Genomic DNA, 27073 nt, shown 5'->3' with positions numbered 1-27073 from the left:
ATCTCTATTTTTGAACTCTCAGTGGCCCATGATAGAAAGGGGGCAAAATTGAATCAGATCATGCAAGGTGCTATGTGCAAATTTAGATCTTTGAGTACTTCCATTGTTAGTCATTGTTGGACAAAAGTAGACCACCATTAGGCTCAGCATAGGCCTAATTCTGTTCCTGTTGAAACCCACAGGAGTTTTACCACTGACTTTGACAGGAGAAAAGTTAAGGTAACGTTGACCCCTACTGAGCATCCCACACTTTACATTTTTCTCTCCTTATTGACCAAGATGGGAAAGCAGTAAAGAACCTGTTGTTGATTAATTAACTGCACTGCTAGGGTATTCTTTTCTGGCCTTTCTAGCTTCTGTAGGGGGAGGGGTCCCCTGGACAAAGAAGCTCCCATAGGGTAGCTCCAGCATGGCCAAATCATTTAAAAAATGACTTAGTAATTAAACCTAGTGACTGAAATATTCTAAATGCAAGGAAACAAAGTAATTATGGAACTTTGTTAATTGTGCTCCAGATGCACATTTTGTCAAGACAGTCCCATGGGGCTAATTAACCTGTTTTCTTTGAAGTTCACTTTCTGCAAGGGGAGAACTTCTGTTTACTTTTTTGAGATGAAGATCAATACAGAAGAGAAGTGACTAGCGTGTCAGAATCTTGAATGGTTTTCATGATGTCCAGTTTGCTGAAAGGGTTTTTATTTCTCTTTTCAGTCATGTAGGCTTAGTCAAAGGAAAAACTTACTACATTTTCAGTTGGTAGTTTCTTCTGCTACCTTAGTATTTTTGGGAAAATAAGGTTTTGCACAGTAAATACAATATTGGTGTTTATACTATTCTTACCTAGTATGTTAGATATTTGTTTAATATTTTATGAAAATGATAGTGTTGAATTACAAACACTGCCAATGAGAAGTATTGCATATTCCATGAACAGACTACACAGGTTAACAGACTACAGGTAGCAGACTACACAGGTTAACGTTGGAGCTGGACATGAATGACAGCAGTACCTCTGAAGTGGTTGCAACTTAGTATCTAGTTGAAATGGAATTGCTGCTGTCAGACATGGCAAAAATAAATATCCTGACTCTAAAAAGTATATTTCTTGCAATCCAGTGCAGTCACCTTTTTTCTTTCTAGCAAAGTTGAAGGAGCTAGTAAAATAGCCAAAATAACAGCACAGCAGGGCAGACAAGGAAAAAAATCAGAAGTAAAAAAACAGTATATGTAAACCTTAAAAAGTTGAACATTAATACAGATAACAGTAGAGAAATGTATTGTCATTTCTAAGTCATGATTATGGAAACTATTTATAGTTTAATTACAGAATGTCTACTTTTCTTTCCTTTTTCATTATTCTAGTGTTTAAGTGGGTCAGAAAGACATTAATTGCACTAGTACAAGTCACTTTTGGAAGAACTATCAACAAGTAAGTAGAAATTCCTTTAACTCTGATTGTGGAATCATTACTGTATGAATAAACAACTAAGGTAGACTCTTTGAAAATATCTGTAGACATTCTTCATGTAGTTAGGGCTAAACCATTGTTGTCAATATTCAACTTAAAATTAAGTTTATTCTTTGTTGAGCAGAGGGAAATCTAACGCAGACATGGAAAATTGATAGAAAAATCACTCACAAGGATGCAGGCCAAGGTTTAAATTAATTAAATTGGAGAGTCAGTAGCTAGTTGTCTCTCCTTTTTCTCTGGCTGGACATTGGTAGCTAGAACCTTGAGAGTAATAGGGGCCCCCAGCAATCCCCCAGAAGATGTAACCTTAGAAAGGGGGAAGAACACCACATCTACACCATAAGATGAAATTCAAATTTATTAATACTGATTTTGTAACACCGGAATTTATAAACTCAAATTTGACCACACTCACTTCCCCACGTGCTCATCACAAAGTCAGCTTATTGCTGCCACACTTAATCGGCAAACATTGACTGTTGCAGCAGTGCATTGTGGAAACCTATCCCACAGTTCCCTCAGCCCTTCAGTATTCTGGGTATTTTCACTGGTGCAGCATGGGGGGAAGATGCCCCACAAGTGGTTATTGATATTTGACATCACCTTCCCACATTGCGTTGCCCTCATTCCCCTCCCATGGTAAGCAAGCCTCCATTTTTCCAGGTGGAGAGAAGGAAAACCAGTGCATCAACAAAGATAACCAAATTAACAGAAATCTCTTTCTTCCATAACTGAATTGCTTTTTAAAACTGTAGCTGAGGGAGGGTTTTTGGTTTTCCAGTCCATTATACAGCTCCTGTGCACAGTCTATCTTCTCAACTGACCCTCCACCAACTGTCCCCCATCCCTTGATTACATCTGATCCCTGAAAATAATACAGGGATAATGCAAAGCTTGAAGAAAGAGTAGACGGTAAAGATTTTGAAAAAGCATTTTTGGTGAGGAAGGGTTTTTGGGTTCCAAGTTCATTATAAAGCTTCTGTGCAGCTTCTCAACTGGTCCTTCGCCCATGCTTCCCTGTGTGAAGGGGTGCAAAGTTAGAAGAAAGACAATAGAAAAGGCTAGGAAAAAAGACTTTTGGCTTCACTCTTCACTACACAAACATTGCCAACACAGGGGACGGGGCTTGCCAAATTTCATTGCCATTGGGGGTTGGTTTAGTATTTGGGAGGCTGAATGGCCAGTTGATATGGTCCCTGAAATTCATTTTGGACAGTGGGATTGGGATCCATGGCTCGAGGGCCACTTGAACTATTCCTCCAAGGTGGCAGCCAGGCCCCACAATTTGTAGCCACCCCCAGCCACAGCTAGCCTCCAATGTGCTTGTTGTGGTGGGGAGGTGTGGGGGGGGCAGTTGAAGCAGTCCCCCCCTCCCCACCCCTGTGGCAGCAAGTCCCCGAATATCTTAACCCAGCAGCAGCAAGGCCTTAAAAATATTTTTGTTGCGGGGGGGGGGGGGGCAGTTGAAGCAGTCTCCCCAGCGGCAGCAAGGCTGTGAAATGCCAGGGGAGATTCCCCTCGGGTGGCTGCAAGCCTCAAAAAATTTTTTCCCACCCTTAGAGCCCTCACTATGTGCAACCCAGGACATTGTGTTGCCTGGCAGCATGGTCAGCACCGAATGGCAGGTATGTCTTTTTATTGGGTCAGGGCCTAGCCCTCTGATGTGGTTGGGCACAGGAAAGAGCCCGACTGCACAGTGCCTGTGTGTGTGGAGGTGGGGGGGGCCCGCACAGACTTAAACCACTGAGAAGTTTCTCAGCCTCTTATACAAGCATGACACACACCCCCCCCCAACAGCCTAGCTGCCATATGGTGGGGCAGCGGCTGGTGCCAAGCAGCGCAGAAATAAATACCAAGTGCTCAGCTAGCAGAGGTACAGACAGAACCACACGCTCCATGCTGGGGCTGTTTGTAATGGATAGATGCACTCACAGCGCCAATAGCACAGAATGGAAGATGTTTCTCAGGCTCTCATATGGAGGCTTCCTGGTCCTGAATTGAAATTCATGGTTTTCCTGTTACCTAATTCTTGCGCACCTGGAGAGCAGCAGAGATGAAAGCAGCCAGAGCAGAGCTCTGTGGGGCATTATGGGGCAGGACAACTCTGGAGGCTAATAAATTTGATTTTTAAAACATAGCACTTCAACACTGGCCTTCAATTAAACTTTTAAATTTAAACTTGATGCTACACCCAGCTGGTTTCAACGATGTTGTGATATCAATATTAGTGCTCCTTAAATCGAGCTAATGGTATTTACAGTGAAGACAGTCACATAATATTGAGCTAACTGCCTTAAGTTCAAATTTGTGTTAGTGTAGATGCAGCCTAAGGGGGCTGTCGCAGTCGCTGCTGGTCCCATCAAATTTCCCATCCACTGAGACAGGAGTATGCATTATGATTCTGCTTATATAATCTATCAGAGGGGTAGCTGTGTTCGTCTTCTGTATCAACAGAAATGACAAGAAGTTCTGTGGCACCTTATCGATGAACAGATTTTTTGGAGCATAAGCGTTCATGGGCAAAGACCTGCTTTGTCAGATGCATGCGCCAAAAAATATCTTAGTCTTAATGGTACCACAGGAATTCTCGTTTTTATATAATCTAGCTCTTGTTCTGAAAACAAGATTGTTTCATGAAGCTTTGCCATTTGTGGAGTTACATTACAGAAAGAAAAAATATACTTCATTGGTGAGAAATGAACATGTTGGAAAAAAGGGACTGTTCTTCTTCGAGTGGTCTCCGTGGGTGCTCCACGGTAGGTGTCGGGCTCGCCCCGACACCACAGCTCGGAAAATCTTCAGCAGTCTCCGTAGGGTCGCGCATGCGCCGATGCGCGTTGGCTCTTCGCGCGCTTACGGTCACGTGCGCGATCCAGTCCCCACTAGTTCCTTCTCAACCGCTAACAGCTGCAGACGGAATCCTCTCCGGCTCCAACACCTGAGACAGATAAAAACTTATTTTTTTTCTTGTGTTAATAGTTTTTAACAGTTCATAGTTAGCAGTTCTATAGTTGTTATAGTTAGTTACTCTGTTAAAAGTTGTTAAAAGTTAAAGACTATCTTAAAACCGCAGCGGCCGCCTCCGGGTGGGCCCGCTGCTTTTGTTTGTCAGCCTTCAAAGGCCAACGGTTATTAACATCACCTAACAGACTGTTAAGTGTGCTATTAGCACCTAAGGACTCAGAGTTAAGTTTTAACAATGCCATCCCCCGGCTTTAAGAAGTGTGAATCTTGCCGGGAGGCCATGCCTGCTTTGGATGGCCATAGCAGATGCATACGGTGCCTTGGGGAGACGCACGTTCCCCAGAAGTGCTCCCATTGTTCCAAGTTGACTAATAGAGCTAGAAAAGATAGAGAAATGAGGCTGAAGATGCTGTTAGTTGACAAAGCACTTCAGCCTGCCTCATCGGAGGCAACGCATGTGGAGGGCTCTTCAGGACCGCACAAGAGGAAGGCTGCCTCTTTGACCTCCTCTGCGCAGAAGAAATGAAGAGCCTCGCCTACTCGATCCCTGCCCCTTACTGTTGGGAGCGGGACGAGTGTAACAAAGGGCCCGTGCACGCTGGCTTCCTCCACTGGTAAAGCTGCGGCGCATGCAACCACTCAAGGCCCTGCAGCTACCAGGGAGACGGCACCGAGAGCCGTGCAGGCACTAGTCAGTCCGGCACCGGCTACTGCAGCACCGACTGAGACTTCCCCAGAGGCACCGGGATCGACGGCACTGGGATCGATGGCACCGGCAACAACGGCACCGGGAGCAGTGGAAATCAGCATGACACCTGCTCCGGTACCAAGTTCACCGACAAGACCACCCGAGAGGGTAAAGGCTAAAACGAAGACCAGGCACCGCAGCCCCTCTCCTGAGGTAATTGCGCTGCCTCTGTCACCACAATCACCACCAGAGATTCGACGGGCAGCAACACCTTCAGCCTGCCACAGACGTCGTCCTCCTTTTCTTCAGAGTCCATCCCAGGGGTCTGCACGCTTTTCTCCATCATCTAGCAGAGATCCCTACGAGTCTTCTCACAGAGGCTCTCCTCGTACGTCGGTATCATCTCGGAGGTCTCGACATTCCAGGCACCACCCTTACATCCTTGGGTCATGGTCCAGGTCTCCATCGCCGGGCCCCTGTCCCTGTTGCTACGACCGCCATCATTATGCGGGGCGTCAGCATAGGAGGTCGATGTCTCACTATGGATCCCCGTCGACCACCCCTCAATGCCACAGTGTTCTGCTTCCACCTGGGGGAACACCACGAGTTCCCCAATCAGAGGCTGGGTCTAAAGACATTGAACCCCACCTCGAAATTCCACAAAGGCAATCACATCAATACAGCCAGGATCCAGAGGAATTGGAGGAGAGATACCATAGTGATGCCTCCTCATCGTCGCCAGATGAGGCCGTGGTCCCTGGAGACATTTCTCCCCCAGATGACCTGAAACAGTTCCAGGAGCTGTTCAAACGAGTAGCTCAATCCCAAGATATTCAAGTGGCGGAGGTGCAGGAGAAACACCACAGACTCCTTAAAAACCTCAGGCCTCCATCTTCTTCTAAAATTGCTATTCCTCTGGATGATGCAATCATGGAGGCAGCCACTAATGTGTGGCAGACTCCAGCATCCGCTCCTCCTACCAACAAAAGAGCGGACAAAAAGTACTTCGTCCCTGCAAAAGGTATGGAATTTCTATTTAGTCATCCACAGCCAAACTCGCTAGTGGTTGAATCATCCCAACACAGGTCCAAATCGTCCCAGTACAAATTTGGGGGATTGGACAAGGACATAAAGAAGCTGGATCTTCTGGGTAGAAAAGCCTACTCCTCCTCTACTCTGTTGCTCCACATGGCCAACTATGCCGCTCATTTGTCGAATCACAATTTTGACCAACTATTCCAAGCTTACTGCCCTCATGGACTTCCTTCCGGAGGATAAAAGGCCAATTCTTAAGGCAATTGTGCAAGAGGTCTATGCGGCTTCTCGAGCGGGCGTGCAGATTGCACTGGATGTGGCGGACACAGCGGCCTGCGCCGTGGCCACTGCAGTGGTAATGTGGAGAGAGTCATGGCTTCACACATCCAGCATTCCAAAGGAGTTACAGGTCAAAATTGCAGACCTCCCCTTCGACAAAATAAAATTGTTTGCTGAATCGACCGACTCAGTCCTACACTCGAGCAAAGATTCCAGAGCGATACTTCGGACTTTGGGGATATATACCCCACTGTTCAGAAGGAAGAAATTTTATCCTCAGCAATGCCATTACGGTTACCAACAACAATGTGCCCAATTTCAACAGGGGTATGATCAGGGACGTCATCAACAATCACATTATAAGGACCCTAGGCGCCGGCCTCAGCAGGGCAACACCTCCACAGGGCAAAGTGCAAGACAGCAAGTTTGACGGGTATGTCGAGGGCTGCGAAGCCAAGACCGTACCTCAGTGCCAATCTCAGTACATGTTCCATCACGGACTCAAGCCATTTTACCCACCATGGAAAAGCATCACGTCGGACAAGTGGGTATTGGAGATTGTAAACACGGGATACACGATCCCCTTCCAGTCTTTACCTCCACCAAATCCTCCCACTGCACCCCTTCTCAGAGACTCCTCTCACCTACCAGAATTAAGGTGGGAGGTGGACCACCTCCTATTCATAGGGGCGGTGGAGAGAGTACCGGAACAATTTCAAGGCAAAGGGTTCTACTCCAGGTATTTCCTGATGGAAAAGAAGAAAGGAGGGTGGAGACCCATTTTGGATCTATGCACACTGAACCAGTACCTACGCAAACAGCGCTTCAAAATGACTACGATGGCTTCAATAATCACGGCACTAGACCATGGCAATTGGTTTGCAGCCCTCGACTTACAGGATGCGTATTTTCATATCGCAATTCATCCAGCCCACAGGCGTTTCCTCCGGTTCCTTGTGGGCACAGATCATTTCCAGTACAGAGTCCTCCCATTCGGACTCTCTTCAGCACCCAGAGTCTTCACCAAGACCTTAGCGGTGGTGTCAGCGTACCTACACAGACAGGGAGTTTTCATTTTCCCGTACCTGGACGATTGCCTGCTAAAGGGAACTTCCCGGGCGGAGGTATTACGTATGATACACATCACCACAAAAACATTTACCTCACTGGGCCTCATCATCAATTTCTCAAAGTCAAAGACCGACCCCATGCAAAATATAGAGTTTATAGGGGCTCGGATAGACTCAGTCACGTCAAGGGTGTATTTACCCGAGGCTCGTTTTCGTGCCATTGAATCTCTCGTACAACTACTAACGTACAGCCCCACTGTTCCAGTTCTCACGTGCTTACAACTGTTGGGGCATATGGCAACCACCATGTTTGTGGTGCAAAACGCCAGGCTGCATATGCGAGGATTGCAGCATTGGTTGGCAACCATATACAAACCCTCAATCCACACCGTCCACAAGAGGGTGTCACTTACAACAGAAGCACGAAGCTCGCTAACATGGTGGGGAAACCCCAAGAATCTCCTAACGGGGTGCCCTTCTGCCAACTGCAAATTACTGTGTTCATTACAACAGATGCCTCCCATATGGGATGGGGGGCTCACATGGACAACAAAACCACTCAAGGATTATGGTCCCCCGCAGAGAAGACACTGCACATAAACATATTAGAGCTCAGGGCAGTGTTCAATGTGTGCAGGCATTTTCACAATTATCTGCACGGAAAAATAGTCGGCGTGAATACCGACACCACCACCACCGTGTTTTATATAAACCGACGGGGGGGAGCCAGGTCTCGTACGCTTTGTGCGGAGGCAGTCTGACTCTGGAACTGGTGCATCGCCAACAATATAATCATGAAGGCTTCATACCTACCGGGGGTCCACAACATCAAGGCGGACCAACTCAGCAGACACTTTTCGCCCACTCACGAGTGGCAAATCCGTTCAGACCTACTTCACCAGGTGTTCCGCAGATGGGGTTTTCCCCAAATCGACTTGTTCGCCACCCGAGAAAACAAGAAATGTCCCCAATACTGCTCCAGAGCGGGCATGGGACAGGAGTCTTTCGGGAACGCCTTCATGATCCCATGGAAGGGCCCTCTACTTTATGCGTTCCATCCCACGACACTTATACACAAGGTCTTGGAGAAGGCCAGAAGGGAGAAAGCACGCATGATACTCATAGTCCCAACCTGGGGCCGGCAACAGTGGTTCCCATTGCTCTTGCGCATGGCTCAACATCGGCCATTTCCCCTACCAACAGTACCGGACATTCTCACTCAGGCTCGGGGGTCAATACTGCACCCGCACCCGAAGAGACTTCGGCTACAAGCATGGCTAATCCATGGCTAAGTGCCTTAGAGACTACATGCTCAGAGGGAGTACAACAAGTCCTTGAATGTAGTCAGAGAACTGCCACCAGAAAGACTTATCAGCACAAATGGTTGCGTTTTTCCGAATGCTGTTCCTCCAGGCAACTAATACCCCAGGATGCCACCATACCTACGATTCTGGATTATTTGCTACAACTCAAACAAAACGGACTTTCGCTATCCTCTATAAAGGTGCATCTGGCAGCTATATCAGCGTTTCGGCATAAAGAGGATGGATCAACCACATTTGCCCGTCCTGTTGTCTCGCGTTTCCTAAAGGGGTTGGTAAATCTGTACCCCCCTAGGAAACCAATACCGCCGTCATGGAGTTTAGACCTAGTTCTGCACACCCTCTCGGGACCGCCCTTTGAACCATTGGCTACGGTCCCCCTTCGACTACTTACTATTAAAACGACTTTCCTCCTGGCAATCACGTCAGCTCGCAGAGTGAGTGAGCTCGCAGCCATAATGTCCACACCACCCTGCACGATCTTCTCAAAAGAAGCGGTGGTCTTACGATTACACCCAGCCTTCGTTCCAAAGGTCTCTTCAGATTTTCATATCAACGAACCAGTAGTGCTGCCCTTGTTCTATCCTAAGCCTCACAACTCAAATGAAGAGGCACGGTTGCACTTACTTGACATAAGAAGGGCACTGGCCTTCTACATCGATAGAACTAAACCTTTCTGGAAAACGGACAGACTCCTGGTGTCCATTGCATCCAGGTCAAAAGGAGAAGCACTATCTTCACAGAGGATTTCAAATCACATTGTGTCTTGCATAAGACTGTGTTACGAGATTTGCAAGACTCGTCTGCCAGTTCCGCCAAGAGCCCACTCTACTAGGGCGATGGCGGCGTCAACGGCCTTCTTCAAAGGCATCGCGCTGAGAGATATCTGCAGAGCGGCGACGTGGTCTTCCTATGACACCTTCGCCAAGCACTACACCATGCACAGGATGCTTGATGAGGATACACGCCTGTCGACAGCAGTCCTTTCACGGGCAAGCTGCGCATAAATTGGGTACCCACCTCCTTTTTCGGGGGGGGTTACTGCTGGGTAGTCACCTACTGTGGAGCACCCACGGGGACCACTCGAAGAAGAAAGAGAAGTTACTCACCTGTGTAGTAACGATGGTTCTTCGAGATGTGTCCCCGTGGGTGCTCCACTACCCACCCGTTCCTCCCCACTTCGGAGCTCTCTTTGTGTGTTTTTTCAGGGGCATCCGGAGCGGTTGATCAGGAACTGGCGGGGAGCGGATCACGCACGTGACCGTAAGCGCACGAAGAGCCGACGCGCATCGGCGCGTGCGCAACCCGATGGAGACTGCTGAAGATTTTCCGAGCTGCCGCGCTGGGGCGAGCCCGACACCTACTGTGGAGCACCCACGGGGACACATCTCGAAGAACCATCGTTACTATACAGGTGAGTAACTTCTCTTTCCTTTTTTCTTCATGGTGAATTAGCAGCATGCAGCTCCTTAGCATCCTGTAATTTCTGAAACAGTTAAACATTATGACAGTTTGAGTGGCTTATTTCCTGGGTCTATCTGCTTTTCTTATAAACCCACCACAAAGATTTTCTCTAGGGCTAAAACTAGATTTTTGTTTTAAGCTATTCCATTTTACAGTTGACTGTAAATTTACCTAAGTGATAGAAACGATTTTTTGTAAACAGGCTGAAAATGACTTATTTGTAGGGTAAAGCATATAATTTACACAACTATATCAAGCCAAAATGTCAGTTTTTATTAGCATAGACTGTTAATCCAGAAAGAATTTTCCAAGTTGTCATTGAGGTTTAGGCTTGCAAAATGTTGCCATCACAAAACTGAAAAAAAAGTTTAATGAAAGTTGTTGTGGAAAAACATGTGTTTTCTTGGTTAAAAAGTGTTGATTAGTATAGTGCCTCTGCCTTTAGTAAAACAGTCATTCAGCAAAGCAGAAATTCAGTGTCAGTCAGCATACCTTGGTTTTTCACTACCATGGATCTTTGCTTGGCTTCATCACCAGTTCAGACCCTAGAAAAGCTTTTTCAAATGGAGCATAATTTGTTACTCTGCACTGTCGTCATAAGCTTTTGATGCTTGAACATTATGTTTAAATGTTGGTAATCCTGTTGGTTTGGGGAAGGGTGTTGATATAAAGCCTGTAGTAGGAGACGTGAGAAGAAGAGCTGGAGTGAATCCATGACTACCAAATTGTGGATCATGGTGAACTTGCTGCTGGGAGGAGCTGGTTGGCTACGTTGTGCCAGATCTTCCCCTTGGTATCAGTGCTGAATGGCATTAAACTCAGATAAAATGCAGCAAGGAAGAGAATCTATGATTTGTCTCTCTAAGGTGTCCCAGGAAGGATGGGGCTGGGGGGACTAAGGTTGCTGTAAGCTGTCTCTTTACACATCCATTTCTGGGCTGCTCCATGCACTATGGCATAATTTAGATAGTATTGGCAGCCTGCCTGAGTTATGGCAGCCTCCTAAGCTGCTTTGTGGGTCACAGGTTTGTTTGAAATCGCTTCAGCTTTACATGTTGGGCCCCCATCCCTGGTACACCACGGCTTGCCACAGTCTCCTCAAAAAGCAACCTTATGACTGTCTTCCAGAGTGTTCTTCCTGGGGGAATCCCCTCAGCCAGACACACCTGTGTCTATTTATCTGTAAAGGGCCCAGCTATGGGGAAAGAATGTTGCCCTAAGTATTTGTTCAGTAATGTCTTTTCTGTGTAAGCAGTTGCTGTAGTGGTTAAGGGATGTTAGGCAATATTGAATAGAAGGGGAGGTAGTCCATGGGTTGCTCTCTTTGTTTTTGGTGTGACCCACAATAAAATTGAAGAATTTGCCACAAGTTGAAGAATGCCTGATGATGTAGCTACATAAACCTGGAGTCATTTTGACAGAAAATCAATGGGAGTGGAGTTACTAACTCACATTTGTGCCTTTGAAAATCTCTCTTTAATCTCTGGAAGCCGTATCTCCATATTAAAGATGAAGGTGGTTGCAGTATTTACCATCTAATGCTAATTATATGTACTCCACAGGGTGCTGGTATATTGCTGTAGATCCCTGACTTGGACAAAGTTGGAGCACTGGAAAGTTGTATTATAGCCTGTAATTTTGCTTTTGCTTCTGAAAGTAAATCAAACAAAATATTTGTAAACATCAAAATCTACTGCAATATGCTTCCATGTAAAAGTGTGGTAACTCTTACTCATAAGTGAAAAATCTGCTCATTGACAAATCAATTGGAGTATTTGTTACACTGGATTTTTCAGATTGTTTTTCCTTTAAAAATGGATGGCAGCTATGATAGTAGCATTGTACTTCCAAAAGTCTGTCGTTTTATGTAATTTCTGCAGTACTTTCATCTGGGTGAAAGCTTACTGAGACTCTGATAAACCAGTATTTTACTATGTACATGACACATCCCAGAAAGCAAATAACTGTACAGGCTGGTCCCATCATCCTTTCAGCAGTTCATCACACGTGCCAGAATTGCCTGCACAGACATTATCTTGTGGGAAATTGAACAAGAAATTATGGGAAATATTGCAGTTGAAGCTTGATAGAGTAATGGCCTTTGACAACAGTTACTTAATGAGTTTTAAATTGAATTTTTTTTTCCCTTGTCTGCTCACATGGTACAAAGAGGTAGCAGGAAAATCTCTGAGAGAGGGAATGTGCCTGCACTTTGAGGGCAGAATTTTTTTTTCTGAGACATTTGTATTTTTAAGGACTTTAAACTGTGGTACAATTTTTGAATTGTGGTACTGCAGTGCAGCAGCTCATGTGGAGGCAGAGCTGTCTGTTGGGTTGGGTGAATTGGGACAATGGCTCCTGGCCCCATGCTTTGGTGGATCCCACATTTTGACATTGTGATATCAGATACCAAACTTTGCGCACACACTTCAAAGGGCGCATGTTTTACTCGATGCGTTTCAGGATCCTAGGGGTTCACTGGGGCTAAGCAATCCTTGGGATGTGATGGTGATCTAGGGGAGGTGTGAGGATTGTGATGGTGGTTCTCAGATTTGCCCCATGGTGCAGGAGGCAGTAGTACTTGTTCCGTGGGCCCTGTGGCTGGCTGCCCTGGACCTGGGAGGCATTTATTTAGGGGTGGGGAGAGAAGGAGCTGGCAAACTGCATCCATTAAGTTTGGGTCTGTTAAATTGACAGTTTACTGTATATGAACTTCATTATAATTATATATAACTACAATATAATATGACAACATTATAATTGTACAACTGGGCATAGTCAATATTTAACCTGAAGCTGCTCTTGAAGTTCACTGTAACCACGTTAGCTGTATACAAAATGTTAAGGAGAGTCCATACAGGCTGGTACGTTCAAGTCCTGCATCCCCCTGGAGATGGCCCTGATAGTATTGCTTGGAGCTGGCTGTATATCCCAGAACTTAAAGTCTTTAAAGCAAAGAGTGATGGAGTTAGTCCCCAGAGGTTACCTGCTCTGTCAGTTACTATGGTTATAGCACAGTTGGTGAAGGAGTTTCCTAGGTACGTTTCTGGAAATGCTTCATCCTGTTTTACTTGGCTGGCGCTTTGGCCCATATCATCAGTTTGTGGTTCCCAACTACCATTTTGCTCAGTGGTGCGGCTTTTTACAGCTCTCTGTGCCCGCCAGTGAGGGAGCCTTTGTACAAGGCCCCTGCGTAGGGCTGCTGTCCACTCCTGTAAATGTGTGTTCCTTACAGCGAATCAAGCTCTGTCTTCTCCACGCTGCATTATCATATATTTGGAGCAACCCGAGTTCCATTTCCAGTCAGTGCGCATAGCTGAATGGGAAAGGGGTGAACTGGCCAAATAGACTATAATAAGAGACTGATAAACTGGTACAGTTTTATGAAGTTGGTTGTGTCCTCCACTCTTGGTTTTTGCGTAACATCTGATGTATGACAACACAGTCCCTTTTAAATTTCTTTTTAAAGGCAAATCCGTGACACAGTAAGCTGGATATTCAGTGAGCCAATGCTTGTTTACTACATCAGTGTATTCCGAGATTCATTCTGGCCAAATGGAAAACTAGCAGCCACAACAAGATCCAAAAGTGAAGAGCAAAGTCAGGAGACAAAACAGAGAGCACAGCAAAAACTACTTGAAAACATTCCAGGTGAGACCATCTGTGTTTTGCTACATCCAATCACATACAAAATAAATAAAGTGCACTTTTCTCTTTGCAGTTTAGATTGTACCAGTTTTCAGCATCAGAAGGTACAATCTTCCTTCCAGCCCTTATCCCTAGTGTCTCTGGAAGGCAAATTGGCTCACTTCTCAGTGCAGAAGGGGACTTCTCTGCCTACCTGTAAGAGAGAATTAAAAAACCTGGTAGTGAAGTCAGGAGGATCTGGCTCTTCCCCTTTAGCTGAGATTTCAGAACTGGCCTCTTCCACAGGGCTATCCGGACTGATATGCAAAATGTGCAGCTATGGGCAACACCAAATTGCCCCAGATTTCCTGGGGCCCCACATGGGTGTGTACTGCATCTGGGATCCATTGGCCCCCAGCCGCAATCTGTAGTCTCCCTGCTCCACATCATGGTCTGCATCCAGCCCTCATTGACGAGGCAGCAGCAAGCAGTGCGAGCACAGGCCAGAGGACTCAGGAGGAGCAGGAGGCAGCCATGCAGCTGGTGCCTAGAGAAAAGCATTGCTTCTCTCTGGCTGGGTGTGGTATCACCCTCTGCTCGTCTGGCTTGTGTTCATGCCACTCACCACTCCTTGCACCTCCCACCTGTTCCCTGAAGCTATTGGGTGAGCCTCCCTTCTTGCCCTGCCCAGAAAATGGTGTTTGGAATATCCTGTCTAGGAGAGTTAGTAACCGTAGCTCCTGCCTCCCAGTGCTTCTGCCTCCAGGTACACCTCTGATGGAGTGGTTGCTTCCCCCCACGGGTGTGTGCGCGCGCCAGTGCAGCTACTTCAGTCACCAGCATTGGCAGGGACGTCCCTGCTCTTCCCCCTTGCAGTCTATCCTCATGTTTGAATTTCACCTCTAAGCTTCAAGCAACTGTTTTCAGTTTAAACCCTTTCATGAGGTTGTCACATAAATTTTAGTGACTCTTTCCATTCTTTTCTAATGTCTTTCATCTGACCATTAAAATTAAATAATCATTTTAGAGTAAATAATAAAGATAATGCACTTTGTATGAGATTTGGGGGACATTAAATAGTGCACATAGCTGACATATATACCTATGTGAACTTCTTCCTGTTATTCCTGTCGTAAGATGAGAGTTTAAGTATTTTTTCCCAAGATAAAATACAACAATTTAGAGAGAAGAATTCTGGATTGTTTTCCTGGTCCTATCTTCCAGTGCCATATTCTAGCCACTTCTGAGAAGTTTAGCTAATAAAGAACAACATCTCTTTGCATTCAATCCAAGCAAAGTAAGATAAATTTTTCATACTCTGATTTACAAGCATCTATTGGGATGTAAGAAACTAACCTAAGTGGCCTGAATTTCAGATGCTGATCACCCATTAATTTCCTTTAGCTTTGATTTGTAGACGTGGTCTCAGCATTTGCCATCATACACCTTATCCAAAATTAGAGCACACACATTTTCCCCAAAAGACTTTATCCTTTTTTTTAAATAATTTACTATAAACAACAGTATGAATTCACTATTCATGTGGTAACAGCAATTTGCAAGGAATTTCTTAAAGGTCTTGATTTAAGCTTTAGTTAAAAAAAACAAACAACAACAAAAAAAACCCTTTTTTTTATCCCCACTACTAATTTGCCACTTCCTAACACACTCCTACACACCTTCAGTTCATGATACTGTTTTCAAGCCAATACTTGCAGCTTTTTCTTCTTTTCAGCATTACTTAGACATTTCCACCTTTTTGCTATACAATATTTAATTGTATGCAAAGTTAAGGTAATCTTTTCCTCCTTTATTCAAGAAATGTAATCAACTTTTGGGATTTGTGACCTGGCAACTAATGCTCTGGGGATGTGGCTGTTTGTTCAAGTTTGTGACCACCTGCTTCCAGACAAGCTGACTACCTGGGTATATCCAAATAATCACCATTTAGTTTTCTCTGAGAAAAACATGTTAAAACTAGAGACTAGAAAATTCACAGTAGATCAGCAAACAGTAGATTTCATATTTTAGCCTTATATAACTGGAATACCCTACTACCTGATCTACCCATGACATAAAGTGGGCTTTGATATATTGGATTGTCGTAATTTTTCTGTTACACACGCTTTTCAGTAATTTTGAATTTGCATTCAAGAAACAAAATACAACACAAGGGCCGTGTCTATGCTATCCCAAAACTTTGAAACGGTTGTGCAAATGGCCATTTTGAAGTTTACTAATGAAGCACTCAAATACATACTCAGTGCATTAGAATGCCGGCAGCCGTGGCACTCCAAAATTGCTGCAGCTCGTCCAGATGGGGGTCCTTTTTGAAAGGACCCCACCAACTTTGAAACCCCCTTATTCCTATCTGCTGTTAGGAATAAGGGGATTTTGAAGTTGGTGGGGCCATTTCAAAAGGAGCCCTGTCTGGACGAGCCATGGCAATTTTGAAGTGCCGCAGCTGACGGCATTCTAATGAGGCACTGAATATGTATTTCAGCGCTTCATTAGTAAACTTCAGAACGGCCATTTCTTCTTCGAGTGTCCCCGTGGGTGCTCCACATTAGGTGTCGGGCTCGCCCGGCGCCGCAGATCGGATCTTCCAAGCAGTTTCTGCCGGACCGCGCATGCGCCGGTGCGCGCCGCTCCCTTGCGCGCTCCTGGCCACGTGCGCGATCCGGTCCCCGCCAGTTCCTCTTAACCGCCGTCGGCTGCAGACGGAATCCAACTAGGCTACGGCCAAGTTAGCGTATTCAATGGTTTTAACTGTTTTTTCTTTAGAGTTTTCAAGTTCTTAGGCTACTGTTAAGTTAGCCAGTTGTTATTTTCAAAAAAACAAACAAACAAACAAACAACAAGCGGGACGGCATTCAGTCCAGTCCTAGTAACAAGCAGAGCACCGGAGGCCAGGAGCCTAGGGCCATTAGCCCTCCTGCCGTGGCAGGCTATCGGAGAGGGGGAAAAACAGCACAGAGAAGGTGCTAAGTACCCATTAACAACTGAAAGACTCACCAACAATGTCCTCTTCAGGATTCAAGAAATGTGAGTCCCTCCGAGAGGCAGTGCCAGCGTCTGATGGGCACAGTCTCTGCATAAGGTGCCTGGGGGAGTCCCATGTCACGCAGAAATGCTCCTTCTGTGCAAAATTAACAGCCAGAGCAAGGAAGGACAGGGAGATGCTGCTCTTCGACAAGGCCCTCCAGCCAGACGTGCCAGAGCGGCCACAGCAGGAGGGACCCTCCGGGGCCCATAAAAGGAAAGCCGCCTCCCTCACCCCATCAGCGCAAAAATGGAGGAAAGCCTCCCCAGCCCGATCCCTGCTGGCAGCAACAGCAAGCAGGACGGGAGGAGCGCACAGCCCCCAGCCGCAGCAACAGCTGATCGGCGGCGGCACAGAGAGCCATGTGGAAGCGGCTCAGCCTCCGATAATCAAACAGCCGCCCCGCACCGCATGCAGGGCGGCGGCTAAACAAGCGCCGGTACCGGTGGCACCGCAAGCAGCGGCACGGACCCCCGGGGAACCGGCGGTGCAGAGCGTGCAGGCACGCAGCCTGCAGGCACCGGAGGACACCGCCCGTGCAGCACTGCCCATGAGCGTGCCAAGCATGGTGCGGACGGGGCCGAGATCCCCTACACGTCAGGGGGCGGAGCTACCTCCTCAAGGGAGCGGGAAGGCTGCACACAAAACAAGACACCACAGCCCCTCTCCAGACAGGGCTGCAGAGTTGCTTTCTCTCAGCCCTCCGCTTATGCTGCAGACTCCAACCAGAAAGCAGGGGTCCCCCCTAGCCTAGCCGGAGCCCCCGTCTCCATTTTTACAACCAGCCTCGCCCTGGCTGGGACCACCTTCACCCTTCCTGGGGTTTGAGCCGCTGGAATGCTATCACAAATCGCTCTCTCCAGTGTCCCAGATCTCTCGACGATCTCGCTCCCCCAGATGCAGAGGGTATGTACCAAGGGGGTGGTCTAGGTCACCTTCCCAAGAGCAGTGCCCATGCTGCCATGGTCGCCCCTATCACGCGGGGCATAGACACCACCGGCAATCTACCAGGGAAAGATCCCCACAGACGGTCCCGTATCCCCGAGGGCAATCGCGAACGGGGACAGAGACTCAAGTATCTCAGGGGGAACTGGTTGTGGAACCCCGAGATTTTTCCCTTGCAAGCTTCCAGCGAGAGGATGTACCATCACCAACAGGAACCGGAAGGGTCCAGAGAGGCATACCCTAGTGGTTCCTCGCTCTCCTCCCCGGACGAGGCTACGGCCCTGGGGGACGTCCATCCTCCAGACGATCTCAAACAGTTTCAAGAGCTGTTTAAGAGGGTGGCCTTCACGCAAGGCATCCAGACAGCAGAGGTGCAAGAGAAACAACCTAAGCTCCTCAAAAATCTGAGACCTCCGGCCTCCTCCAAAATAGCAATACCGCTTGATGAAGCAATCTTGGAGTCCGCCACTATGATATGGCAGACCCCTGCGACTATTCCGCCTGTCCACAAAAGAGCGCATAAGAAATACTTCGTGCCGGTGAAGGGCATGGAGTTCCTGTTCAGCCACCCACAACCAAATTCCTTGGTGGTGGAGTCGTCGCAACAAAGATCAAAGACATCTCAATTCAAGATAGAGGGAACAGACAAAGATGCCAAGAAACTAGAGCTGTTCGGCAGAAAGGTCTACTCCTCCTCCACTCTACTGTTGCGAATGGCAAATTACGCAGCGCATTTAGCGAACCATAATTTCGACAACTACACTAGGTTAACCTCCCTCATGGACTTGCTTCCAGAGGACAAAAAAAACCGGTGCTCAAGGCCATCGTGCAAGAAGGCTACGCGGCCTCGAGGACGGGAGTTCAGATCGCCCTGGATGTTGCGGACACAGCAGCACGCTCCACAGCTACGGCAGTGGTGATGCGAAGGGAGTCCTGGCTCCAGACTTCGGGTATACCGAGGGATCTGCAGGCAAAGATCGTCGATCTTCCCTTCGACTCGCAGAAGCTGTTTGCTGAATCAACTGACTCGGTCCTTCATTCCAGTAAAGATTCAAGAGCCACACTTAGGACCCTGGGGATTTACACCCCTCCATACAGAAAGGAAAAAGTACTACCCTCAACAGAGACAGTACCAGTACCAGCAACAGCGTCCCCAGTACCACAGGCGTTACGAGCAAGGGCGACATCAACAGCACCAGCAGTACAGAACTCCCAGGCGACGTTTCCAACAGAGCCGTGCGTCCTCGGGGCAGGGCCAAAGGCCACAAGTTTGACACACACATCCAGGGCTGCGCCATCACTACCATCGCACAAAGTCATCCGAAGCGGCTATTCCACCATCGCCTCCGACCATTTTACGACCAGTGGCAAAGGATCCCCACAGACAAATGGGTGCTGGAGATCATAGCCACGGGGTACGCCATCCCCTTCCACTCGCTCCCACCGCCACGACCTCCAGCCAGGCCCCACCTCCAGGAGACCTCCCACATAGCGAGGCTCAAGCAGAAGGTAGACCATCTCATGCTCATAGGGGCAGTGGAAAGAGTGCCGGAGCAACCGCAAGGGACAGGGCTCTACTCGAGGTACTTCCTCACGGAGAAAAAGACAGGAGGCTGGAGACCCATCTTAGATCTTCGAAGCCTCAACCGGTACCTGCGCAAGCAATGCTTTCGGATGATCACAATCGCCTCCATCCTTACGGCACTGGATGATGGAGATTGGTTCGCAGCCCTTGACTTACAAGATGCGTATTTTCACATAACTATCCATCCGGCTCACCGACGATTCCTCCGGTTTCATGGTAGGCAAAGAACATTTTCAATACAAGGTCCTACCGTTTGGCCTCTCCTCGGCCCCCAGAGTCTTCACCAAGACCTTGGCAGTGGTGTCAGCCTACCTGCACAGACGGGGTATTTATATTCCCGTATCTGGACGACTGCCTACTCAAAGGGGCCTCGAAGGAGGAGGTACTACGCATGATACGCGTCACAGCAGGCACGTTCTCTTCGCTCGGCCTGGTTATCAATCTGGCAAAATCAAAGATAGACCCCACACAGGACATAGAGTTCATAGGGGCACGCATAAATTCTATTACAGCGAGGGTGTATCTACCAGAGACTTGCTTTCGGGCCATCGGCTCCCTCGTGCAGGTCATCACCTTCAGCCCTACGGTGCCGGTCCTGACGTGCTTACAGCTGCTGGGCCACATGGCAGTGGCGACGTTCATAGTACAGAATGCCAGGTTACACATGCGCAGCATGCAGCACTGGCTGGCGAGCGTATACGAACCGGCAGCACACTCCATTCACAGGGTGGTGTCGGCCACAGCAGAGGTGCGCAAATCCCTGCAATGGTGGGTAAACCCCAAGAACTTGCTAACAGGGGTACCCTTCCACCAACCACAAATATCGGTTTTTCTTACTACAGATGCCTCCCTCATAGGGTGGGGAGCCCACATGGGCGAAGAGGTGACTCAAGGGCTGTGGTCCTCCACGGAGCAGTCACTGCACATAAATATACTGGAGCTCAGAGCAGTGTTCAACGCCTGCAGACACTTTCGAGACCACATACAAGGCAAAGTTGTTGGGATCAGTGCAGACAATACCTCCACCATGTTTTATATAAATCGGCAAGGAGGAGCTCGGTCCCGTGCCTTATGTGCGGAAGCAGTCCGGTTATGGAACTGGTGCATCGCCAACAATATAATCTTGAAAGCCTCGTACTTACCAGGCGCTCACAATGTGAAGGCAGACCAGCTGAGCAGGCGGTTTGCACTCATGCACAAGTGGCAGATCCGTCCCGATCTGCTACGACCAATTTTTCACGCATGGGGTTTTCCCCAGATAGACCTGTTTGCCACTCAACACAATAAGAAGTGCCCACGATTCTGCTTCAGGGCAGGACTGGGACTGGGGCACGCATTCGCAATTTTGTGGAGGGGCCCCCTGCTTTACGTTTTTCCTCCCACAGTGCTGGTCCACAAAGTCTTGCAGAAAGCCAGGAGGGAAGGAGCCCAAATGATCCTGATAGTCCCAACGTGGGATCGACAGCAATGGTTCCCCCTACTCCTGCGCATGTCGGACCGTCCACCGATGCCCCTTCCGGTGGCACCAGATCTCCTCATGCAAGCCCAGGGGTCCATAGTGCATCCGCACCCCCAAAGCCTGCGACTACAAGCGTGGTTAATCCATGGCTCAGCTCCCTAGAGAGCACATGTATGGAGGAAGTGCAGCAAGTCCTAGAAAGTAGCAGGAGGACTTCCACCAGGAAGACCTACAAGCAGAAATGGACTCGTTTCACAGCATGGTGTTCTGCCAAACAGCTAGCCCCCCTTTCGGTGCCTATACCTGTGATATTAGAGTATTTACTGGGCCTCAAGAGAGGAGGACTCTCACTATCCTCGTTAAAGGTCCACCTTGCTGCCATTTCGGCATTCAGACACGAAGAGGAAGGGCACACGGTGTTCACCCATCCCATGGTTACCAGGTTCCTCAAAGGATTGGTAAACCTATACCCCCCTCGGAAACCGCTTCCACCTTCGTGGAACTTGGACCTGGTGCTTAATGTGCTAACGGGACCACTGTTCGAGCCCTTGGCCACGGTTTCCTTCCGCTTCCTTACGATAAAGACGACCTTTCTTCTCGCAATCACGTCAGCTCGCAGGGTGAGCGAGCTTGCGGCAGTTATGGCAACGCCACCCTACACTGTTTTTTCCAAGGAGGCGGTAACCATACGGCTGCATCCAGCCTTTGTTCCCAAAGTGTCTTCTGAGTTTCACATTAACGAACCTATTGTTTTACCCTCGTTTTATCCAAAGCCTCATAACTCTAACAAAGAGGCGCGCCTACACCTCCTGGACGTGAGGAGGGCGCTAGCCTTCTATATAGACAGAACCAAGTCTTTCCGGAAAACGGATAGACTCCTAGTCTTTCTCGCTCCCAAATCGAAAGGAGAAGGTCTCTCTTCGCAGAGAATCTCGAAGCACATCGTATCTTGCATAAAAATGTGCTACGAACTCAAAAAGACTCCTTTACTGGCCACTCCCAGGGCTCATTCCACTAGGGCGGTGGCGGCATCAACAGCCTTTTTCAAGGGCGTTGCGCTAAAAGACATTTGCAGAGCGGCGACCTGGTCATCCTATGACATCTTCTCCAAACATTACGCCCTTCACAGGGTATTCCAAGAGGATACCCGTCTCTCGACAGCGGTCCTCTCGGGGACAAGCTGCACATAATCCGATTACCCACCTCCTATCTTGGGTTACTGCTGGGTAGTCACCTAATGTGGAGCACCCACGGGGACACTCGAAGAAGAAAGAAAGGTTACTCACCGTAGTAACGGTGGTTCTTCGAGATGTGTCCCCGTGGGTGCTCCACTACCCGCCCATCCTCCCCGCTTCGGATCTCTGTTTAGTGTTTTGCAGGAGCATCCGAGGTGGTTGGTCAAGGAACTGGCGGGGACCGGATCGCGCACGTGGCCAGGAGCGCGCAAGGGAGCGGCGCGCACCGGCGCATGTGCGGTCCGGCAGAAACTGCTTGGAAGATCCGATCTGCGGCGCCAGGCGAGCCTGACAGCTAATGTGGAGCACCCACGGGGACACATCTCGAAGAACCACCGTTACTACGGTGAGTAACCTTTCTTTGCATGTCCATTTTGAAGTTTTGGGATAGTGCAGACGTAGCCAAGGTGTGTATGGAAAATATGACATAGTATAAAGCACAATATGGCTTTTGGTACATTATCCATAGTTGGCTTAACGAAGAAAAGTCAATTATAGCATCTTCATTAAAAACGTAGACTGTTTTAGATTATTTTTTATGTACCATAATGAAATGTGCAGCACATTGCCTAATGGTCAACCATGAAAACCCTGGTTACTCCTCTCTGAGACTTATTTAATACAAACTGCAAATAATTAATCTAGAAATGTTTCATTGTTCTGCTTTTGCTTGGGTATATATAGGGTTTTTTTAATTTTAAGAGGCTCCATTGTGGCAAAACTCTGAGATCACATTTCTCCTTCAAATAACTTGTTCAGATGACCAGATACTGATATTTTCAACTAATTTTATTAATTGTATCACTTATCTACATTCATGTTGTGTCTGTGAATACCTGAATAACATATGAGACTACAGGCCTGGTGATCTGCATTACCTAAGAACCTACTACACACAGTATATCTTTGACAATAGCACTTAGCAGGTGCAGCCACCACAGAATAAACAAACTTTTTATTTTAAATATATTTGACACACACGCTGAATCATATGCCTAACTTTAAACAGGTGAGGAGTCTTATTCATTGACAGCTCTTATGCTTTAAGTTAAGCATGTACTTAAGTATCTAGTATAACTCTAACCCCCCTGTCTTGTTGTGTGGCATCTTCTGATGCAGTTGCCATTAATTGTGAACAGATATTTTTATCAAAATCAGTATGAAAATATAATCTAAAATATTTGTTGCAGATGCTCTACAGAACCTTGTTGGACAACAAAATGCCCGTCATGGTGTAATCAAAGTGTTCAATGCACTGCAAGAAACTAGAGCCAATAAGCATTTATTATATGTGAGTAACCAAGTGTTCTGTGAATTTATTAACTTACTAAGTTCTGAACATTCAAATAGCTATAAGACTGGACTTTTTTCAGTGCCTGGGGAACTGAGGTCCTAGTCAATCTGTGGGACTTCTAGGTGCTGTAACAATAATTGCTAGGCTCAGAAATGTCAGTATGCATATAAACAAGGAAATATTTTCTTGCAGATATTTCTTATACCCAGAAGGTTTTACAAAGCTTTTAAGGATTCCTCTCCCATTAAAGGAAATTGCAAAAATCGGCATTTCCATTTAGACTTCCTAATTTTGCATATTGAACAGGTGTTTAAAGAGAAACTTAGTACACCTTAATACAGCTTTCTATACCTGATGGAGAGCTTAACTTTGATGTAATGGGACAGATCCTTAGCTGATGTCAATTGATGTGGTTTCAGTAGAGTTGTACCAGTTTATACCATGCATGTTAAATAGTGACAGAGATAGCTGTGTTAGTCTGTATTCTAGCAAAACAAAACAAAAAAGCAATCATGTACCACTTTAGAGACTAAAAATAATTTATTAGGTGATGAACTTACGTGGGACAGACCCACTTCTTCAGATCATAGCCTTACCAGAACAGACTCAATATTGAGAACCTTATTTTGTCAACCTTGACAACAATTTTGGACCTCTGTGCTTTATATATAGTGTCTATTCTGGTAGGGGTATGATCTGAAGAAGTGGGTCTGTCCCAAGCCCATCACCTAAAAAAAAAAATTTATTAGTCTTTAAAGTGCTACATGATTGCTTTTTTGTTTGTTTATACCAGCTGAAGATCTTGCCCATTGTTTCAAAACTGACCTCCTCTATCTTCCTTTTTCATATGATCAGAAACTGATTTTTCTCTCATCTTTTTGAGAAACCAGTACTGAGGTAATACCAGTAATGTTGCTGCATGATGATATTGGCACGTGGGATATTACTGATAGTTCCATTCTAAATGGAACTGGTGGACCAGGTGATCCTATTGTGATTCTGTGAACATCTCAGAAGGGAGGCAGAAATTCTTATTTGCTGTTTACATAATCTTAGTGGCTTTCCATTTTTTTTATTTCAGGTCTTGTTGGAACTGCTGCTAATTGAACTATGTCCTGAGCTAAGAATTCATTCAGAGCAGCTTAAAGCTGCTCATTCTTGAATCTGCACAAGTAAACCACTAGAGAAATGTCTGTGTAATAACAGACATGAAACTTATCTTCCTCTTTTCCACAGAGGGCTCACTGAGGACTATTGATTATTTTTTAGTTTTCTTTCTTGTTTATGTGAAGTAAAAAGACTTGAAAAGATCTGATGCTGTAGTAGGGTAGAAAAACAATGCTGTATAGTCGCCAGTTTTATTTAAATTGTTATATTTGAATACGTTTTTTGGTTTAAGATACAGACTGAAATTTAAACGTTAATATAAGTTGTAAGAATCTAGAAAAATATTTTAAATGTTTATTAAAAATGAATTTTGGTCAATAGTGGTAAACTAATGAATGTTGTACAGTTAATTTCCTCATTGAGGATTTGAACACTCCTTTATTCTTGTGTATTGAAGAACCTTGTTGTGCAATACTTCATGTAAAGGTATTGTGAAAATTTAATCTATTTTATTTTTACCAAAGATTTACCATAATTTGAAGCATTTGTAAGCAATAAACAACAACTGGATTATGGTACTTGATGACAATTAGTAGTTAATGATGAGTCTGACATCACTCATTTCAAAGGGAATATTTTCATTGTATTATATAGTCTGTCCAACATACACCACATAAATTAGTGTGTCATAATGGAAAGCATCTGATCAATCATTAATAAGAAATTACTTATTGCTTTGATTAGCTGATATTCAAACTATTCTTGTTGCACTCCGACATTATATAGGATTGCTGTGTATAAATGCAGGTAACTTTTAAATCGATTCCTGATTTTATACAATGGAATTGAAACAAATCTTTCTATAGTGCTTTTTCATTCATATGTAAAAGCATGTAAGTTTGGTTTTATTCAACATGTGAGTAGCTGAACACCATCAAAGATTTATAGGTAACATTCATTACTTTCTTGGAGAAACAGCAATTTGCTTACAGTTTACACCGGGGTAACAGCCCTTCTGTAAAGGGGTGTGTGTGTGTGTGCATGCTGAAATTTGACCTTGTGACCTTTATGTACAGTCCCAGTGCTAGTGACACTTTTTAAAGTCACTAATAGGCCTACCTAGAACAGCCCTGTTAATAAATAACTAAAGGTGCAGAGCTTTACCGTATGGGGGATGGTTGGTAGGATTAGCTGGTCTTTTGTTAATCCCCAGGCCCCATGGCTCTGAGCAAGCTGCTGGCTGCATGGGAGAGGAGGGTCAGGGCTGAGTTCCCACCACACGTGCTGATGAAAATCAGCTTATGTGCCACTCTTGCCACCTGTGCTGCGGGGGGGTTGCTGCCCCTGGTTTAAACTGACTATAGTTTAAGTTCTGAAACCAAGACCCATATACTACGTACTGTGCTATATAAGAATAACTAACTATACAACTAAAATAACTTACACTGTATACATTTATTGTAACATCAAGATTTCTCTGACAATACAGCCTTAAATTTCCTATTCTATAGCACAGCTTTAAGTCAACCTAAATTCTGTTGGAGCTGTAGTCATATAATTAAATATATTCATCCCTTGCTTTACGAGCACAATTGGTTCCCAACTTTCTGTTCATAGGCAGAAATTCATAAGAGTGACATTAAATTCCCATTAAAATACATGTAAAAGTCTCTACTTCCTAGGGCTCCCAATGTGGGGAAGGAGTGGCAGCAGGTGGTGCTGCTTTTGAAAGGTAAGTGAGCCTTGGGTTGGGGAGGGTTAAAGGCTGGGTATAGTTTGGGGGTATGAGCAGGAGGGAGGATTAAAATCTGGTGGCAGGTTGGGTGTGGTTCAGGCTGTTGTGTCTTGCGGGGGTGGGCTGTGGGGCATGGGGGTCAGGTGGGGGATGGGTCTGGCTGCCACGGTTTGGGTCCGCAGGGGGGTCTGGCCATGGGGGTTACAGGTGGCTGCAGGGGGATCTGGCTGCAGAGGATACAGGTGGCCACGGCGTCTGACCACGGGGCCAGCAAGGGCATCAGGCTGTGGGGGGGTATACAGGCAGCCACTGGGGGTACAGGCGGAGGCGGGGTGGGGGGGTCTGGCTGTAGGACTGGCCGGGGCACCAGGCTGCTGCAGTTTGGGGCTGCGGGGCCGTGGGGAGTACAGGCGGCAGTGGGGTGTCAGGCTGCAGGGCCAGTATAGTGTCACACGGCAGCAGGTTGGGGCTGCAGAGACCCAGGGGGAGGGAGGGTAAGGCTCATATGAGTGGGGGAAGCTCACTCATAGAGTGAACTAGGGTAGGTAAGGAGTGTCCCTCATTTAAGCGAGTATTCATATATGAAGTACTCATTTTAACAAGGGATGAGTGTACATGAAAATATGTAACTATAATAATCAGTGAATCACTGGGGACAAAGTAGCTTTTATATTAAAAGATTCAGTATGATACTGCTGTTCATTAGTGTTAACCTATGGCTATTTTTTGTGCTTGTTGAGATGTCAGTCT

The 27073-nt window shown here is 46.5% G+C and overlaps 1 protein-coding gene across 4 annotated transcripts in view; it reads left to right on the top strand.

The window, feature by feature from the left end:
* The window catches only part of SNX25 (sorting nexin 25), a 152308-nt gene extending 127111 nt beyond the window's left edge, over window positions 1–25197 (top strand). For 2 of the 4 annotated variants that reach the window (XM_074991845.1, XM_074991843.1), the window contains 4 exons: window positions 1363–1429; window positions 13763–13944; window positions 23378–23478; window positions 24563–25195. In XM_074991845.1, the coding sequence (XP_074847946.1) occupies window positions 1363–1429; window positions 13763–13944; window positions 23378–23478; window positions 24563–24643 (431 nt within the window). In that variant the 3' untranslated portion in view covers window positions 24644–25195. Of the gene's footprint in view, window positions 1–1362; window positions 1430–13762; window positions 13945–23377; window positions 23479–24562 lie in introns of all 4 variants that reach the window. The other 2 variants (XM_074991844.1, XM_074991842.1) reach the window with 2 other exon arrangements.
* Window positions 25198–27073: the final 1876 nt, after the last annotated feature.

The sequence above is a fragment of the Carettochelys insculpta genome, chromosome 4, assembly GCF_033958435.1.
Source record: "Carettochelys insculpta isolate YL-2023 chromosome 4, ASM3395843v1, whole genome shotgun sequence".
NCBI classification, from domain to species: Eukaryota; Metazoa; Chordata; order Testudines; family Carettochelyidae; genus Carettochelys; species Carettochelys insculpta.
The sequence above is the reverse complement of the archived record's forward strand: the minus strand, read 5'-3'. Positions and strand labels throughout refer to the sequence as shown.